This window comes from Fusarium mangiferae, assembly GCF_900044065.1.
Source record: "Fusarium mangiferae strain MRC7560 genome assembly, contig: FMAN_scaffold007, whole genome shotgun sequence".
Taxonomy (NCBI): Eukaryota; Fungi; Ascomycota; class Sordariomycetes; order Hypocreales; family Nectriaceae; genus Fusarium; species Fusarium mangiferae.
In genome coordinates, this window is record NW_024573927.1 from 2,043,890 (window position 1) to 2,062,214 (window position 18,325).

Here is an 18,325-nt window from a genome sequence, read left to right on the forward strand (position 1 = left end):
GTAAGTGAGTGTTGGCTTCCAAGACATCTTATCGCCGATCAAGGAATTCGGAAGACCACATTCCGAAAACCAATATTCCTCTCAGTGAAAAATTATTGGACAACCCTCAAGGCCTAATTCGGACCGTATTATATTACTACCCCGAATATTGACGTCGGTCATTTAGCCGGAGCTATACTCGGCGGATTTATTGATCTTCATCAGATAACCAACCCTACCGGCGGTAGACTCGGCGATTACCTTTAAGCTTACGAATTTTGAGAGAAAATCTGGATTCGAGAACGAAGGTATCGTTCGATGTCTTATACTCATCCGATTCAACGTCATTAACGGCCTCGGAGGAAGACATTCCGCATCCTATATCGTCGACGGCAGATCTGGTTAAAGATCGACGAATCGTGAAACTCGAGGTACTTTGCCGAGATTTGCTTAGTAAATGTTTCATAAACAAGGCTAAATAGCTGTGCCTCTTTGCTATTCATGCGGGAAAAACTTTAATCAGTGAACTGCCGTAAACGTATGAAGTTTTCGCTTATAAGGGCTTTTGCTTCGCTACTGTCGACATTTTGGGAAGTTGGCAATTGCGAAAATGGGGCTTGATAAGGTGAAGGATAAGGATAACGAGTCATTTGGCCTGTTCAGGAAGGTTCCCAGGAGCGGTGTAGCATTCTCAAGTAGGAGAAGGTTACAGCGTATGAAGTATTTACTGTAATAGTGTCTTTTTCGGATGTATACGACAGGAAGCCTGCCTCAAAATGTAAGGTATCCCGGCACTTGTGCCGTGTAGCCGATGACCATATTTAAAAGCATCGCGAACCTCTGCAAAGTTTATCTACCTGGCCTGGATTACACTTCTGTCTATGACACCCCAAGATTTATTTGGTCTTTTGCTCACTTGTGATCTTGAAAAAAAGCCCAGATGGTGCCAGACAGAGACTTGGTAGCCAGAGCTTTTGTGAAATTATTTTCCTGCAACCTACCTTGAATATGATGAAATACTTTAGTCATCACAAGATCCTGAAGGCTCTACTAGGTGTTGAATAAAGATAGAATAGTCTTCTTATTCCGTTGCTGACAAACGTATATGACCCGAGACGTCCAAGCACAAAGTCCTATGAGCAGGCAAGGGACAGTAATTGTCTACTATGCGAATCTTCTGATATATAAGTTTCCATATCAAGGTTGATTGCACTGACGATGGTATACTCTCGTTTGAGAACATGTAAAAAGAAAAGAGGAGAGTAAAAGAGGAGGGTATATCCATGTGACAAGATGGAGAGATTCCCCCAGTATTCCTTCCGTGATATTTCGTAGTCAAGCTTCACCCCATTTGTGTACTTCACCTTTGTGCGTTGAGGCTGAAGCTTCTTTTAAGCCCTCAGCCTGATCGCAGCTTCAGCATGGGGGCAGAACACTTGGGTTGAGAATGTAGTAAGGGCTCGTCAAGTATAGGTGGGTGAAAATTAAGCTGTTACTCCAACGCTAGCTCACCTTCAGCGATGAGATTATTCCAAAACTGGATCCGACTTATTTTTCAATATCTTGAGATTTATTGAGTATGGAAGAAATAGAGCAGTAAATCGATTCGACGTGCAGAAAGACATTTTCCATGTGCCATAAGTGAATGCCCACAGATCAGCCTTTGTTACGGCGGCCTTTTAGATCGTTATTCGGACAGTAAATCGGGTGGCAGCCCCTACAGCTTCTATCCGTACGAGCGAGCCATTGACATTCGACCCTTCTTTGTGGCGATATAAGCTGTCAGCCACATACCTCGATTACAAATAACACATCCTTTAATTCATAACTATGTCTCAATACAATGCCGTTCCAGATGCAGCTTCACTCGTTCATTACGAGCTACAATCTGATAACCGCTGTATCCCCCATGTGGCTCATCATCTTTTAGACCTGCCTCTTTCGGCGACCATGGTTTAATTCCCGGCATTATTTACGGTGATCTGATAGTAGTTCCGCAGCACACTGCGAGATAGACCGAGATGCACACGCATCGCCGATGCAAAGGCGGACTCTCCTGTTGCAGGCACTGTTGTACGTCAAAAATACCTCGCATGTTGACTCAAACTTGTCATTCTATGGGCCATTGACAGGTCAACTTGCAGCGTCGCATTCTGACAACATGCTGGTCCACTCACCCCACGAAACAACAAAAGAACCAGGACAAGCAGTATTGAGCACTGAAACAAGTCTCAATAAATCACTGGCCACGATTAGTCAAACTTTCCGACTCATCCGATATATCGTCACAAAATGAAGGGTTATGCGTTAAGGGTTCATCTCAAATAAATAGATATGTGATCCGTGAGGAATGCTCTCATTAGATGAACAGGGTTGTTGGTGGAGTTCGTCTGAAACCCCAACCTTCAGCCGCAGTCCTTCATCTGCTTGCATTCTGCAATCCTGGCACGAGCCAACCAGCAGTATTCTCAAGCGAGAGGAATGTGGAATGACGAATGTCCCATTTGTCAAGAATCAAGGTTGATGATCGACCGTTTTATATGCCAAAACGAAACGATCCATGAGTCGGACCGGCAAATCATGTTCAGGATTATTCTCCATCGCGGAAATCTGCACGATGGATAATGGAGAGATCGGGCGGATGTATTCCGTTGTTATCAGGCCATATGCGCAGGTATGTGAATGGAGTATAATCCTTGCGAACCTTGGTTGAAGACATATATATCCAAGACATTCGACGGTGAAATGTCTCTTCTTTCGGCTCTATAAGTGCAGCCAAATTGATGTTCACTTCATTTGAACAGAAATAACTGTCTTGAACATGCATCTGAAATCAGCATTGCCATTCTTTCTCGCCGCAGCAGAAGCATGGACTCCACAGTCTAGAGGTTAGTAAATCAACGTCATCATTAGGGTGCACATTCTCACTTCATGTAGCTATCGCAAAGGCCAACGGTGAGAAAATCACTGAACGATGGCTCCCAAACGATGACAAAATCCGCGGCGTCAACCTCGGTTCACAGTTCATCATCGAACGATGGATGGCCGAAGAATCATGGAAGAATATGGGCTGCAGTGCCTACAACGACGAATGGGCATGCGTCAAGGGCATCGGCCAAGAAAAAGCCAACGCCGCCTTCAAGAAACATTGGGAGACTTGGATCACGGAAGATGACATCAAACAGATTGCAAGCATTGGTCTCAATGCTGTTCGTATTCCTGTCGGATATTGGATGTACGAGGATATCATTCAGAAAGGTGAATACTGGCCCCGCGGCGGCATCTGGCATCTTGACCGTATTGTCGGGTGGTGTAAGAAGCATGGCATCTACGCGGTCATCGGACTCCATTCTGCACCTGGTATTAGCTCACCGAACGAGCAGTTCACCGGCCATGTAAGCAATCGTCTCGCCTCACTAAACATTAATTAACCACGTCGCAGTCCATCCCGAACCCTGGATTTTATACTGCCGAGAACTATGAGCGAGCGTTCAAGTTCCTTGAATGGATGACCAAGCGAATCCATACTAATGGAAACTACACTACCGTCGGTATGCTCGAGGTTCTGAACGAGCCCGTGCGCGCTGGCAAGTGGAAGGCCGAAGCAGATGACATGATCAAAAATTACTACCCTGGTGCATACAAGCGCATCCAGGCTATGGAGGGTTACCTCAAGGTTCCCAAAGCTGATCGCTTACACATTCAATTCATGGTAAGTTGCATATACCTAGGTGAAGTTTTCATGCATCTCCCACTGACTTCATTGCAGGGCAAAAGTTGGGGTGCAGGTGACCCCAGACTATACCTCCCAGACGACGATCTCATCTTCTTCGATGCTCACCGCTATCTATCCTTCGACAACAGAATCGATGGCAATAAGAAGGCATATATAGAAACTGCCTGCAAAGACAACATGGGCCAGCACGTCTTCGTCGGCGAATGGTCCCTGTCAGTCAATTCAACATTGAAGAACACCGACGAGTTCAAGATCGAGGGCCAGGAAACATGGTACAAGGCTTACTGGGCTGCTCAAGCTGAGTCCTTTGAGAAGGGCGATGGATGGTTCTTTTGGTCCTGGAAGTGTGATGGAGAGCTTGGGAAGAAGGATTGGCGCTGGTGTTATCAAGCTGCTGTTGCCGCGGGCGTCATTCCCAAGGATGCCGGCAAAGCCAAGAGTTTGAGCCCTTGCGCTAGGTATACTAAATAAGCGGATGATACCCTTGATGGGAATCTCGGTTCTTCTGTTCTGTATATAGTTTGAGCCTCCTCGGCTGCTGATGCCGAGGTAGCATAGTAATAGTGGCTTTGAGTATCAGAAGTCTAGCGAATTGTTCCACTGCCGAAGTCATTGGCCTATCATTTCTCTCTGATGGCGTCAAAGTTAGCGGATTAATTGGTGGCCGTTTCCCGCTCAGCCTAGTGGTGAATCATAGGCGTTTCAGCTCGGACATGTTGCATCGTGAAACGCCGCATGTCGAGAGAATATCGGCGTAAATACCAGCTTCAATCGCCTCCAAAGCCCAAAATCATCTTTTTCTTTCTTTGACCAAGTTGCTACTCTTCTGGTCGAATCTCTCTACTCGTCTCTCCTCTCTTATATCAACGCCATGGCCGATCGCTACGTCACCATTCACGAGTCTCCCAATGGACCAGGAGACTCACGACCAACAGCTATCCAGATCATCAAGGATGAAGGATTGGAAGGGAGATTGAGCGGCCTGATCGTCTTTATTACCGGTTGTTCTGCGGGTATCGGCGTTGAGACGGCGAAAGCGCTGCATCTCACCGGCGCAACTCTATATCTAACGGCCCGAGACCTCGAAAAGGCGAAATCAGCTCTAGGCGACCTCGCGCAAGATGAGCGTGTTAATCTTCTCGAACTTGATCTGGAATCGCTAGAGAGTGTTCGCTCGTGCGCTACCAAGTTCTTGTCCGAGAGCCCGAAACTCAATATCCTTATCTGCAATGCTGGGGTCATGTGTACGCCAGAAGGACGCACAGAAGACGGCTTCGAAACTCAATTCGGAACAAACCATCTTGCTCACTTCCTCTTGTTCCAAATACTCAAACCCGCTCTAGTCAAAGGTGCGACGTCTGATCATGCATCGCGAGTCGTCATGCTGAGCTCGCTTGCCCATCGCTTTGGCGAGGTTAACTTTGACAACGTCAACATGGAGGGCTGCTACGATCCCAACAAAGCATACTCACAGAGTAAAACTGCCAATCTTTGGACAGCTAATGAGATTGAGCGGAGGTACGCCAGTGAGGGTATCCATGCGTGGAGTGTCCAGCCTGGCGGTGTCCTCACAGATCTGGGAAGACATTTGTCTGAGGAACAAAAGAGTGGCCTCGCAGTGGATCCATATCTCAAGACAATTTGGAAGCTCCCAGACCAAGGTGCAGCTACCAGTGTCTGGGCAGCTGTCGCTCAGGCTTTGGAAGGCCAAGGCGGGAAGTATCTTGAGGACTGTCAAATCGTTGGGAAATGGGATCCTTCATCTCCGTTGTATGCAAGAGGCCATGGGGAGCATGCGTGTGATGCCGAGAAAGCTGCTAGATTATGGGATAAGTCTCTGGAGTGGGTAGGCCTGTAGACTGGTGGAAGGGCGCTGAAGAATGATAAAGAAATGACAACAATTTTTGTTAACCTATTCTCCTATCTATCAAGGCCCGTGGACGATATTAAGCTGTACAATACCTCGAATCAGCGATGTTGATTACTTGTTTAGTCTTGGGGCTCTCTCAGGATCCCTCCACCAACGGCAAGCCTCCGTCCGAATACCATCCTTCTCAACTTTCGTATCCCCCGGCTGCACAACAATCTGCGTCGGCGATCTCTCCCGTCCATTATAAGTAGGCCATTTTGGACTTCCAGGGTATCTATGCTTGTTAGGATCACCCGTTGCAACAAAACTAGCCAAGTACCCATGGTAGATGTGGCTGATCTCGGGATACTGAGTAGTAGGCTCATCCCACGTAAATGCCGTGTCGGCAGTGTGAGGAATGCCTTGCCAGGCGGGGAAGCTGTTGTTGGTGTTGAAGCGAACTTTCCATGTCGGTACTCCGGCGGTGGAGGTGCGGTATGCTGTTTCCTGGCCGGGGCAGATATAGGCGTAGTCGCTCCAAGCGGCGGAGATGCGATTGTATTGAGTGCTGTTGGGGGAGTTGGCAAACGGTGAGTCTTTATATCTTGCGGGATCGGGATACAGAGCGGACAGCTCCTTCAGGTCTTTGGTGGTCAAAGCTGGTGAGATGTTGTGAAGATAATCCAAGAACTCCTTGTTGGTCTCTAGGTCGCCAGGAGTGTAAAACTTGGCTTCGTCGGTGACAGTAGAAGTGATCGTTGGGACGTGGAAGAATGTTCCGTCGTAACCAGATTGAGAGCCTGGTTTCTCAAAGAGAGGTCCACCATGCACAGGTTGGAATGGCCACGTCAATTGAGGATCGTAGTCATGATACAACTTGGTGCTGATGTTTCTGATAGCATTGACATCTGCTCCCTTCAGGCACTTGAGCGTTGCCTTGTTTCCTTTCTTCTTGTCGCATCCAAGATACGTAATGTACTCATCGTATTGTCGCTTATACAAAGGATAAGTATCATTCGGGAAGGCTCGTGAAGTGACTGAACCGGACTGATGAATCGCCCGAGCAAACAACTGCTTATTATCCTTTCCGTAGTTGTGAAAGTAATGGATGCCCACTGAATGGCCACCGGCAGAGCGACCACCAATAGTAACAGCATCCTTATCACCGCCAAAAGCACCAATATGCTTCTGCACGAACTCCAAGAAGAATCGCTGATCTCGAATACCTAGGTTTGCCAGACCCTCATCCTGGAAGAGCTTGGATGGCAGAAAGCCGAGAGAGTTGACGCGGTAGTGGAAGTTGACTACCACGATGGGAACCTTGGATGAGGCAGCGAATGCAGCGGCATCGAAACTAGCCCAGCTGCCAGCGTAAAAAGCACCGCCGTGGATCCACACAAGAACAGGAAGTTTCTTGCTCAAAGCTACGCCCTTTGGTCGAAACACGTTGAAGTTGAGGCACGCCTCGCTCTGTGAGTCGAGGGGTACTCTGGAGGAGACTTCTTGAATACAAGTTTTGCCGAAGCTATCCGCTTTCTTGATGCCCTTGAACTTCTCGGGCCAAGAAACAGGGTGAAAGCGATGATCGCCGGTAGGTTGAGTGGCATAGTCGATACCCAGCCATGCATCAACAGGCGCAGGGAGCTTCTGCTTGGTGAAAGTGCTGTTGACAGTGGTACCGGAGAAACTACCGTAGCCATCAAGCTTAACAGTATTGTAATGTCCTCCTGTAGCTTGCGCAACAGGCGACAGCGCCAGAAGCGTTCCGAGATTTGACAGGACCTTCATGGTGATGGAGGTGTGAGGGAACGAAGGGAAAAGAAAAGAGGAGGCAGATCAACTTTATATATCGCGCTATCAATGCTGTTTAAGCTTAAACCCCCCGCACGTTAGTCGACATCGCCCCCGAAATCGTGCAAGAGCCAACAGGGTCGGATACGAACGCATTACTGGTGGAGTATGGCATCACCATCCTCGGTTTTCCGGGTTTAGAAATAGGCCCGACATCGTATGCCAAGTCATTGGTTTGCGAGCGATGATCATTCTAACAGATTGTGCAAGAGTTGGGTGAGGATCTACGGGACGAAACAAAACGGCGGGACCTAAATGACAAAAAGACTTTAGTAATTTAGCATAAGTTTAGGATATCTTTGCTAAGTTTAGGACACCTTTACTAACTTTAGGATACCTTTTCTGAGTTTATTTTGACATTTTGACTCAAGGTCTGATGTATTCTTGTTACTGAGGGAGATATGCGGTATCGCCAAGGGTTGGTGATAAAAAGAAGAGGGATGTGATTTGCTAGTTTAATCGAGGTAATACAGCAGGGGTCTGGTGGACACCAGGAATATTGGGAACCTCGTACTCTTGCTCCATCTGCTGTCGGGACTCTGGGTCGATCACTAGAGAGGGTAACTCCAAGAGTCGAATCGCGTGACCTTCAGATATAATTTCCCCTTCAATCCGCCTCTTCTCTAACCATAAATAAGGGTGGCCATGCTTCCTTGCAACCTCTTCCCAGGCTTGTACGGTGTAGCGATCGAATTCCACGTCCATGGTGCTGCACCACGCAATTGTGGCAGCCATTTTTGTTCTGCGGTAGGTAAATGAGCTGGCACGACGCCTCCTTCTCGCATTCCACAGCACTATAATTTCGAGGCGCGGCATACGCAATGCAACCTGTGCAGCGTCTTGGAGGAAGACCGAGACCGCTTTTGATGCAAGGTCCCTGGTGAACTGCCTGGTTGTAAGGATAACGGTTTGAAGACTTTTCCACGTCCAATCTGATTGACAATGTGAGAAGAAGGTTTCGGCTATGGCGACGAACGAAATCGACAAATGCTCGAGGTTAAGGCTCTTCGCGGCGAACTGTTTACTGTTTTCATCCACCCAACGCTCTTGCTCGACATAAACACACCTGGGGCCATAAAATAGCGGAGCGAGTAGCAAGTGTTCTATGCAGAAATCTTCATATACCGTCAAGGTTCGCAGTGTGCTTGGGTGTATATTCGCGATCAGGTCATCTGTAGTGGGTGCCCTTCAGCATAAAAGACTCGTCCGAGCATTCGGGAGAGACCCACATTCTTGGCGGATGTTGGAGTTCCGGGACGTGATGAACTTGGCGTCGCTGTGTGCCCACGTCTCTAGATGAAGATGCACAAGTCTGGGACAAGCCTTGACCAATCTCGCAATGTCTGAAGGTCGGAACCGATTTCGGTAGTAACGGCGAATTACGAACTTCGTGACTGCATCGGCCAGGGGCAGTTTCATGTCGTTGTTAAGACGTATCGGCCGAAAGCAGGTCGCTATTGTACTCACAACAGAAGCCAATGCAACCGTTCGCCAGTCGTGGCTTGGATCAATGGTGAGTACCGGTATCCTTTGCGATTCTCCAGGACAGCCGATAAACCAATTCTTGAGCCAATGAGCCTGTTCTCGGACGCTGTAAGCATTGAACTCTAACGTCAAACCTCTCTCGGTACAGTCCCAAGAGCTCATGGTGCTGAAGAGTTGGTAAAGGTAATACTCTGGTAGTCTCATGAGTTGGGCTACTGCGCTGTTGATCGTCGGCATTTGGCGAGTGTTCGCAGCGAAGCATTCATGGCATACGGGGCCTTGGAGTTCCATGTTGAACCAAAGATGGTGTATTGCAGCGCGTGGCTGTGCACTCAATTGCGCCAAACTCGTGAGACCATGCTGGTAGACCATGAGGTTGTGGAAGGTTCTCTCTTCCATGAATGTCCGCCATTCTTGGCAGACGGAAGCATAGACATGCTTGCGGCGATATTGATGAGCTAGAAAGCCTAGAATGTAGTGCTGAATTTCTCGGGGCAGTCGGTTCCAGGTCGTCGTCGTTCCGATTACTGCAGTGTTTCGGGTGGCTTGCGGTGTTGCTGATTGGACTGAAGTCTGAATAAAATGAATGCAATGTGAGTGCGACATGATGAATTGAAGAGATGCGGGATAGACGATATCTGAATTGAATTGAAGCTGGTGGGAAATCGAAATGATGCTTTGGGCAAGATTCGAGCTGCTGGGTGTTGACCATGATCAGTTGGGGGAGGAAAGACAGATCGGGACCTTGACCCTAAATGACAGAAAGGCTTAGGTAACTTGCCATAAGTTTAGGGTACATTTTGCTGAGTGTATTTTGGCATCTGATACCAGGGTCTGATGTTTCTGGCTTCCCGAGGGGTGGACTTAGCATAGGGTGCTTCTTGCCTGCAAAGGTGCTTGGCTGGCTCGACAAAAAGGACGAGAGTGCTTCAGGAGGAGCGATTCCAAACATGGAAACGAGATAACAATAGCATCCCTGGTGAGCCAGGCAGGAGTTCGCAATCTGAGATACCTTTATCCGATCAAACGTCACCAAGATGTTGACCTCCCTTCAGTCACGCCAGATGAACGGCCCCAGAGCTTGTGAGGCGTGGATCACGAATATGGGATAGTTGAAGGCCCGTAAAATCTCAAATGTGCTATTCAGTCTCCTCTATTTCTATAATGCTGCTCTCTAAGAGTGCTCTATCCTCACAACAAGCCACTCTCGTCTACGCCTTCGCAGCCTCCAGATACCTCTGACTGAAAGTATAGTCATTGTATCCCTTGTCAGTCTTGGGAGCATAAAATGTATCCCTTTGATAAGGCGTCAGAGTAACACCGTACTTAAGCCGGAAGACCAAGTCAGGGTTCGAGATAAACCATCGCCCAAAAGCCACAATGACATCCCACTTCTTGTAACTCTCATCAACAGCATCATAAACGTTATCGGGGATATATCCACCTCCAACAATAACAGGGGACTGATTATCCCACATCTCAAGAAAGTACTCCAGACTCTGCTTCCTGTCTCCAAAGGGATTAACCTTGTCTGAGCCAAGATCCTTAGGCGCAGCGTCGAGGTAAGCTGGGTTACCTCGCGGTTCGACGAGCGAAACGTAAGCCAGCTTGAAGCCTGCTTTCTTGAGCTCGTTGAAGATGTAGCCGAATTGTTCCCAAGTATTGTGGGTGAATGCAGCCTGGAATGTTGCAAAGGGGCTTAGACGGAGGGCGGTTCGCTCAGCGCCGATTTCTTCGACGGTGGCTTTGATGACTTCGAGGAGAAAGCGGGCGCGGTTCTCAACAGAGCCTCCCCACTTATCGGTTCTGTTGTTGATGCTTTCGCTGATGAACTGGTCGATGAGATATCTGCGATAGACTTTGTTAGCAACTGAGTTCATCCAGCAAGAATGTCGCTTCTTACCCATGAGCACCGTGAATCTCAACACCATCACCACCAGCATCGACGACATTCCTCGCAGCCTGTCTAAACTCCCCAATCTTCTCCCAGATCTCCTCTTCCGTCAACGCCTCAGGCTTCGCATTCTTCCCCTCCATCTGAACCGCGCTACTCGAAGAGTATTTGAACCCTCTCTTCTTTAGATAATCCGGATCACCCGCCCTTCCGAGATCCCAAATCTGCTGAAACATGTAACTTCCCTTAGCATGTACAGCGTCGTAGATCTTTCTCCAGCCCTCGATTTGCTGTGGGGAGGTGATTCCTGGTAGGTTGGGGGCTGCTTCGCCCGTTTTGGATATGCCGGTGGCTTCGCTGATGACGAGGGTTCCTGGGGTAGACGCGCGGTCGGCGTAGTATTTTATCATGAGGTCAAGGGGCAGATGGTCATCGTCATTGCGGAAACGGGTTAGAGGAGCGAGGGCGATGCGATGGGAGAGAGTGGCGTTTCCCAGTTTGAGGGGCTGCCAGAGTTTTGACTCTGTTGACATGATGGGTATTGATTGAGATGAAGAGTGTTATAATTATAGGGTGATAGATACTTTAGTTGAAAGTGATGCGAAATGATTTGTGATTGTGTTGTGATGATGGGACCTTAACTTTAGAGGGATTTTGTCTTTAAATACATTTTTAATGGCAGGCAATGATGCTTCATCGTCGTCTAGATTATCAAGCGAAGATGGTGCAAAGTAGCATTCGGAGCAATAGTCGAGACGCTTAGAAACTAAAATGCCCATACGAAGTCCATGGAGCCCTCGGAAATTCCAGAGTGAACCCTCATAATACAACGTGAAATACGGCTGGTAAGCTTGTCCATGGCACTTGAAACTGCACGCCGTGGAGCCCACGGGGATCAAATCACTAATTCTGCAGTACATCACCTCATAATTCAACGCATGATACGGCTAGAAATGCTTGATAATCAGGGCCATTGAAAAAAATTTTTGGGGAAGAAATCGGAGAATTACTTCAACACCCCGACGCCATCTTTCTTACGAGAGGTGACCCTACGAGCCGACCAATTGGATTCGAGATTCAGCGTTACGTGATTTGAAATCCCCCGTCATTCTTGGTAGTGATTGGCTAGACGGTCAAAGTTCAACCGAAGATCTGCTAAGCCCTACGAGCATTAATAACGCTCTTTTGCAGCCAGGAACAAGAACGACGGTGCATAATCTTGCGATTAATAACTATGTAACTGTATTCAATTTCCCAAGCCCATCTTCCACCTTGAACCCCCATATACTCCCCCAGTCTCCGTCTACCGCATTCAAGCCCTATCCTTATGGTAGCACAAAACCCAACCAAACTCCACAGGGTTGGTACTAATCAGCGCTGGCTTCTCGTGACTAAACTCAGTGCTTCCTAGCTGAACGCCATATTTATCCTTATACCGCTGACAAACAACATCGCCGAGTTTAGGCGATTCAATATCGGGGATGTTGACGTTGAGACTCTCGAGACGCAGCTCGGTGACTTGGTAGTCGAGAGTGATGAGCTGCGCCAGAGGGATTCTGACGGGTTGACGGCTGTGGTCCGCCGAGTTGACGATCATGATGACTGCATTGGCTGTGGGTGCTTGACGCGCTGTTGGCTGGGATGCTGCTGTTGAGGCGAGCGCGATGGCGCTGGTGAGGAGGGTCGAGAAATGCATGATGATGCTGATCCTGATGTTCTATGGTTTGTTGAGTTGTAAATGCACTGACATCAAAATCACCAGGCTTGAGGTTCTAAGACGATACTTTTATACTTTGTTGATTCTCCTGTTGACATACGTCAACCCTCTAATAATAGCATCGCGCCTCAAATACCCCAAGTCCCGTCTCAGCCCCCATGTCGTGTGATGCACATGTCAGCACTTGCAAAATTTACGAGGCTTCTTGGCCCTGTCCTATGGATGTCGATCACTTTATTATTTTTTCTCCGCGGCCACTCAGAGATCAGTATCTGAGACAAGTGAGCTGTCGATCATGAGAGCATTCTGTCTTGGACATAAATCACGATATGGTTGGGTGGAGAGATAATCTCGAGATTAATGCTCTCTCGTATTCATTTATAGATGATATAATATTCTGGGCGTTGTGATTTGCACATGTCATATGCAGCGCTGCATATGGCTAGATGTGACGAGAGAGGAGAGATGAGAGAACTTCGGTAATGTCCTAGCTGGGCTATGTTGATTCGTATTGAGGCTTGGTTGTGCGACATGTGTACTTGGCATAATGTTTGTGATACTTTCAGTAATGGGCTACCTCTATGAGACCTAGGATCCATTTGTGAAAGGTCCTATGAGCACATCATCTGCCTTTCTTCGCCTTCAACCCATCTTACGCTGACGCCAAGATCCAATCAATGCTCACAGAAGTTATAGTCAATCGACTCCCAGTGAGCCCTCGCCTTCTCCGCAGTCCGCTCATCCATCAATTTAAGCCGATGCGCCCGCGCTTCCTCAACATCCATGAGGCCACTAGGCACTTCACCGCTTCCAGTCCACCAATCCTTTTGCTGAGGCGGCATATTCGCCGTTGAAAGGATTCGGCGGTGCGGATCAACAAGCCAAAGGGCGATGAAGCGTCGATGGCCCGGCTTTGTCGGATCTTGGAGCTTGAAAGAGGAAACACGGTGTTGGATAGACGAATGTTAGTAGGTAGATGGAAGCGTGGGGAAATAACTTACAAGACGTTGGGAAAAGCGAGGAGACGACCCTCTGGCGTGCCAACGTCTCCGTAGCTCTGAACACAAGACCTATCTAATCCGCCTTGCATTCCAAGACCCGTGCCAAACACCCTTTCGAGGTAGTTGTAACTATCCTGACCAGCCTCGATCTTATCATTCAGATACGATCTCGTCTGCATTCAGAACGATAAACGGCTCGGTGTGACGTTCTCACTGTCAAAGTAGTACAGCGCAGTGGCGGCAATCTTCTCGTTCATCTGACCTTCAAGTGAAAAAATGTCAGTATGCCAAGTCTCATGCTAGCAGTGCTAGGGTCGACTTACATGCCAACTTCCAGCGGGGAACTCGGGCTTCTCAGGCGTGGATTCAATACTCGCCATCTTGACAATGAATTGTAAACCATTTTCTTGAACTTCTCCCGTAAGCTCTGCTTTGGCGCGTAGTCAACTTCTTCAAAGGGCTTTGGGTCAGGGAGTATAGCATCGCGGTACTTGAGCCATTTTACTTCAGCCATGGTCTCATCATCGACATTAGGTGTGAGAGGAGGGAGTCCCTCGTTCATTCTTCGCTGATCCTCATCTTCGTCGATTTCCACTGGGTCCTCTGATTCATGGTAACACTCTTCTTCCAAGTCACGTAGTTCTTGATGCGTGAGCTCGACGTCTTTATGAAGAAATTCTCCCACATTGAACTCTGGCGTCCATAAGTCATCTTTTTCGTCACTAACGTTCATTAGCGGGAAAAAAAAAACCTGGAGGAACATGAGACTTACGATGCTTCCTTGATCCATTCAAAGCGTGACTTGTTTCTCCCCGCAAAGTTCCCGTCGTGGAAACGACTGACCTCCAGTAACAATGATCCCAAGCAGGGATCACCCTATCAACCAATCTCTCAATAGTCCTGTAGATATCAGGAAACTTTGTGGGGTGAAGATTGTTCACGTAGCTTGTGAACTCAGCACTGCCATCTTCGCGAAATCTAACGTTGGCAGGCAACCACTGGTATTTATCGGACCAGTACTCTGAGCCAATCTTTCCTGGACCAGTGGTAAATTCTGGCCCCGACACATCCTCGAATACATTCTGCGGACTACAGGGGGCTGGCCTCACACGGGCTTGCCTTCGCCCATGAAGTCGAGTGCGTTCGATACACCGACCACTTCTTCCTGGATGAACGGTGAACGGTCTGTTCATTATTAGTGTTAAGCTTTTGTCCTTGGCAGAGAGGAAATACCGTAGACGAAATTGTACATGGAAGGATGGATAAGGTTTTAGACCATGTCGTTACTTCGCGGGTGCCAATCGGCGTTGCCTTCTTGATCCTTCAAAAGCGTGTAGCACGCTTTGTTGAGATCACGGTGAAGACTCTTGTCGACGAGCGAGTCTGACTTGATGATCATGTTGCCGGGTCCATCAAGAGTAGGGATGAGACCTGACTTCTCGAAGTACCTTGCCTTTCCACGCAGCTCTTGAATGCACTGTCAAACATTGATTACCAGCTAACAAGAAATATAAAATTCACCGTCAACTCACGTAGTCGAACGCTGCATCAGTGATGATCCTATCCCGAGGCTTACGAGAACCCTTCCCCAGCTTATCCTGCATGATCCTCGCATACAACCCATCCTCACTCTGCTGGCACGCTTCATCTCTCCACCTCTGAACAATCGTCTCGTTGAACACCTTTTTGTGCCATTCTGGTTTATCTGTCTAGGTATCCATGAGAATCATCATTGCAACCTCTTTCACCGGCATCACCTGAGATTTACTCCTTTTGTATTCAGGAAACCCAATGGGGTAGAACAAATACTCATCTTGCGATTGAATGACTTCTTAGTCATATCTCGCAGAGCGAAATTCACGCCTGGATAGAGATGCATCGGTGTCGCCATGGTCATAGAACTCCGGGGGAGGAATAACTTTGACTGGTTGGCGACTAGGCAAGCGTACAGCAAGCCGAGATGTAGTTGTAGGAACAACAGTGGGAAAACCCACATGATGAGAGGGGAGAATGTTTCAAAGGTTTAAATTACGGAAGTTCAATGGTATTTAAATAACTTATGGAGGGAAACGTGGGCTTTTGTGATTCGAGGAGTATGGTCGTGAGTTTGTATCGCAAACTTAGACCCAGAGCTCTAGACAGACACATGCAGATTCAGGGTTTTTGCCTCTTTACACATGGGTGCAACTTCATCAAACCATTGGCGGAGGGTGACGTTTATCGTCTCGAGCAAGCTTTTATTGCTGTTGCACATGTTTAAAAAGATTATTTCGTTTACGGCGGCGCAAGACCAGTAATCTGAGTAGGACACGCGGCCAGACGCCTGCATCCAATTATCTGACGAGGAATGAAATAGGTAGTATCTCTCCTAAATCAGTCTCGGACGGTGACTGTACTTTGATATGACGACTCAGGAATGACAGCTGCCGAGTTGTGCGCCACTGCTTTCAAGGTGGATGCAGCTTCTCCAGCTGGCAGCACCGTAAGGGATGGATCACGAAACTCAAGCTGAGTGCAATAGTCTCACATTATTATCCTCGTATTAATTAAGTTATATGGTGAAAATGAAGGAGATCCTCCTTTAGCCTCCGGGTAGTCCGATTTTAACATGGTTTCATGTTGATTGGCTCAAACCCTCACGTGACCATCCATCAGCTCAAATCCGATTTCCGACTCCGACTCCGATTTTGCTTACTCCATCCAAATCATCCGTTCTCAATTCTCGGACATCACAACAAAATCCCCCGTTCACTAATTCATCATCCTATACTTATCTAAATATGGAGCAACTAAGTCCGAGCAGCTCCAGCTCTCCAAACCACAGCCAAGCCCAGAAGCGCCGCCCCAGAAAACCCTTGAACTGCGATCCCTGCAGACACTCCAAGCTGAAATGCGACCGGGGACTGCCGTGCGCTACATGCCTCAAACGAGGCTGGCAAGACTCTTGCGCTTATGGATCAAATTTTACCGGGCCGCAGAAACGAAGGCGAACTAGACTTGAGGTTGTTGAGCCGGTGCCTCAGCAGCAGATACAGGTTCAATCTGTAGAGGTAACAGAGACCGTGTCATCTCCGAGTTCGACGCCTGAGCCGATACAGCAGAGATGGGATCAAATTCTGCGGCGACCATCTGTTGAGCGGAGTGTTATACCAGACTCACCAAACCCAACTGTTACTTTGTCCTTTGGACCTTGCGCCCCAATCACCGAATTGCTTGCTCTACTACCACCCACTTCTGTGACGGAGTACTTGGTTTGCCGTTATTTCGGAACTCTCTCATCGCTGTTCCATATTCTCCATGGCCCGACATTTCAGACTCAGTACTTGGAATTTTTAGAAGCCCCAGAGAAGACGAGCTTGTCATGGCTGGCTGTCCTCTTCGCTATCATCTCATTGACCCTCAAAACAATTGAACCAACCGATGCTGGCCTCGTTGTGTTATGGCAGGACACTACTATCCCTCGCGACTTGTCAGTACTATCACAGAAGTATCGAAATGCGGCAATGACGGCCCTTTCGCAAGATCAATTCCTGGTCCGCCATGATCTGAGCACGCTCGAGGCTCTTCTCATCCTGGTTCATATGATCTCGCATAACGAAGGACCGGAGTATGGCTGGGCACTTCTCGGCAGTGCTCTTAACATCGCCATTGCCCTGCGCTGTCACACGGATATCGAGGGACCGAATTGTATTGAACAAGAGCGCCGTCGCCGTTGCTGGGCCGGTATCCTGATCATTCATACCTACCAAGCCCTCTGCTTCAGAGACATCGACCTCACGTTCCTGTTGAACATGAAGGCGACAATGCCGGCATGGGTCAACGACAAAGATATCCAAGAACACAGTATTAAGCAGTCGCCCAAGGATTCACCCTGCGAGTTCACCGATACGTCACTCCTCAAATTCCAAGTCCGCTTGTTCCAATTATCAACACAAATCTGCTCACATATTTCTGGAGACGACAAATTGAACACCACGATTTTACACCAGTATGACACAGCTATAGCAAAAGAACAGTTACAATGGGACGCCGCATATCTTGTCAACAGCCGCCGGAGTATTCTCAACACAGCAGGCTATGCGCATTGGTGTATGCTCCAAACCTACGCGCATCAACTCTACCTTCTTCTTCATCGACCTTTTCACAGCTCCAAGGCAGGCCACTTTCGCGCTGAGTCACGAGACAAGTGTATCAAGTCCGGTCTTGCATTGCTTGATGTCCATCATCAATTCTACGAACTACCGCGATTGAAGTGCTATCGCTGGCTCGTTAAAGGCGCCATTAGCTGTAACGCACTTCATGGAGCCGTTGCACTTACTTCTTGTATGCTTGATATGCCGGATGACTCTGATCTGACAGAGCATATATCTACCATTGATGCTGCTATAAAGAGAATGGAAGCACTCAAGATGAAGAGTCCGGCTTGTTCAAGTGTTTATCGCGTTATCCGTTGTCTACGGTAAGTCGTTCTTGATTGTCCCGCCACGGAATTGGTGACTGACCTAGGTAGATCTTATCTCTCGAAGCGAGATCCTGCACCGACTTTCTTGCCTGAAGATGTCGAGTTGAGGTTCGAGGACTGGGCTACCAATGTCGACTGGTTCAGACCCGATGGAATTGACTGGGTAGGTAATGGCTCGCAGCTTGTCAAGGGTATCACTAACTGAAGTAGGAACTTTGGGACTCGGCTTACATCACTCCACAAACTGATGATGCCACGACTATGATGACTTGATGACTTGATATTAATGGATTTTGGTATCATAGGTAGAACGCGCCGACCCTTGTCCGTGGTATAATAAAAAGACTATGC

At 48.1% G+C, this 18,325-nt stretch overlaps 8 protein-coding genes across 8 annotated transcripts; 3 read left to right on the top strand and 5 right to left on the bottom strand.

Annotated features, from left to right (window-relative positions):
* Positions 1-2,800: 2,800 nt before the first annotated feature.
* On the top strand, positions 2,801-4,186 carry FMAN_13873 (uncharacterized protein; the record flags this gene model as incomplete). The annotated part of the gene is made up of 4 exons (XM_041833395.1): positions 2,801-2,867; positions 2,917-3,374; positions 3,422-3,691; positions 3,749-4,186. 4 exons carry the CDS (start codon positions 2,801-2,803, stop codon positions 4,184-4,186), a joined length of 1,233 nt encoding a protein of 410 aa, XP_041683764.1.
* A 400-nt stretch (positions 4,187-4,586) lies between these two features.
* Positions 4,587-5,573, top strand: FMAN_13874 (related to reductases; the record flags this gene model as incomplete). The annotated part of the gene is made up of 1 exon (XM_041833398.1): positions 4,587-5,573. One exon carries the CDS (start codon positions 4,587-4,589, stop codon positions 5,571-5,573), a length of 987 nt encoding a protein of 328 aa, XP_041683765.1.
* Positions 5,574-5,696: 123 nt separating this feature from the next.
* On the bottom strand, positions 5,697-7,352 carry FMAN_13875 (uncharacterized protein; the record flags this gene model as incomplete). Its single annotated transcript, XM_041833399.1, has 1 exon — positions 5,697-7,352. One exon carries the CDS (start codon positions 7,350-7,352, stop codon positions 5,697-5,699), a length of 1,656 nt encoding a protein of 551 aa, XP_041683766.1.
* A 513-nt stretch (positions 7,353-7,865) lies between these two features.
* On the bottom strand, positions 7,866-9,506 carry FMAN_13876 (uncharacterized protein; the record flags this gene model as incomplete). Its single annotated transcript, XM_041833400.1, has 2 exons — positions 7,866-8,587; positions 8,645-9,506. 2 exons carry the CDS (start codon positions 9,504-9,506, stop codon positions 7,866-7,868), a joined length of 1,584 nt encoding a protein of 527 aa, XP_041683767.1.
* Positions 9,507-10,111: 605 nt separating this feature from the next.
* FMAN_13877 (putative NADPH2 dehydrogenase chain OYE2) lies at positions 10,112-11,327 on the bottom strand (the record flags this gene model as incomplete). Its single annotated transcript, XM_041833401.1, has 2 exons — positions 10,112-10,748; positions 10,804-11,327. The coding sequence occupies 2 exons, from the start codon at positions 11,325-11,327 to the stop codon at positions 10,112-10,114; spliced, it is 1,161 nt and encodes a 386-aa protein (XP_041683768.1).
* A 779-nt stretch (positions 11,328-12,106) lies between these two features.
* Positions 12,107-12,490, bottom strand: FMAN_13878 (uncharacterized protein; the record flags this gene model as incomplete). The annotated part of the gene is made up of 1 exon (XM_041833402.1): positions 12,107-12,490. One exon carries the CDS (start codon positions 12,488-12,490, stop codon positions 12,107-12,109), a length of 384 nt encoding a protein of 127 aa, XP_041683769.1.
* A 1,341-nt stretch (positions 12,491-13,831) lies between these two features.
* On the bottom strand, positions 13,832-15,116 carry FMAN_13879 (uncharacterized protein; the record flags this gene model as incomplete). The annotated part of the gene is made up of 5 exons (XM_041833403.1): positions 13,832-14,234; positions 14,356-14,543; positions 14,624-14,697; positions 14,800-14,989; positions 15,045-15,116. The coding sequence occupies 5 exons, from the start codon at positions 15,114-15,116 to the stop codon at positions 13,832-13,834; spliced, it is 927 nt and encodes a 308-aa protein (XP_041683770.1).
* A 1,176-nt stretch (positions 15,117-16,292) lies between these two features.
* FMAN_13880 (uncharacterized protein) lies at positions 16,293-18,247 on the top strand (the record flags this gene model as incomplete). Its single annotated transcript, XM_041833404.1, has 3 exons — positions 16,293-17,971; positions 18,023-18,137; positions 18,185-18,247. 3 exons carry the CDS (start codon positions 16,293-16,295, stop codon positions 18,245-18,247), a joined length of 1,857 nt encoding a protein of 618 aa, XP_041683771.1.
* Between the last annotated feature and the right edge of the window lie 78 nt (positions 18,248-18,325).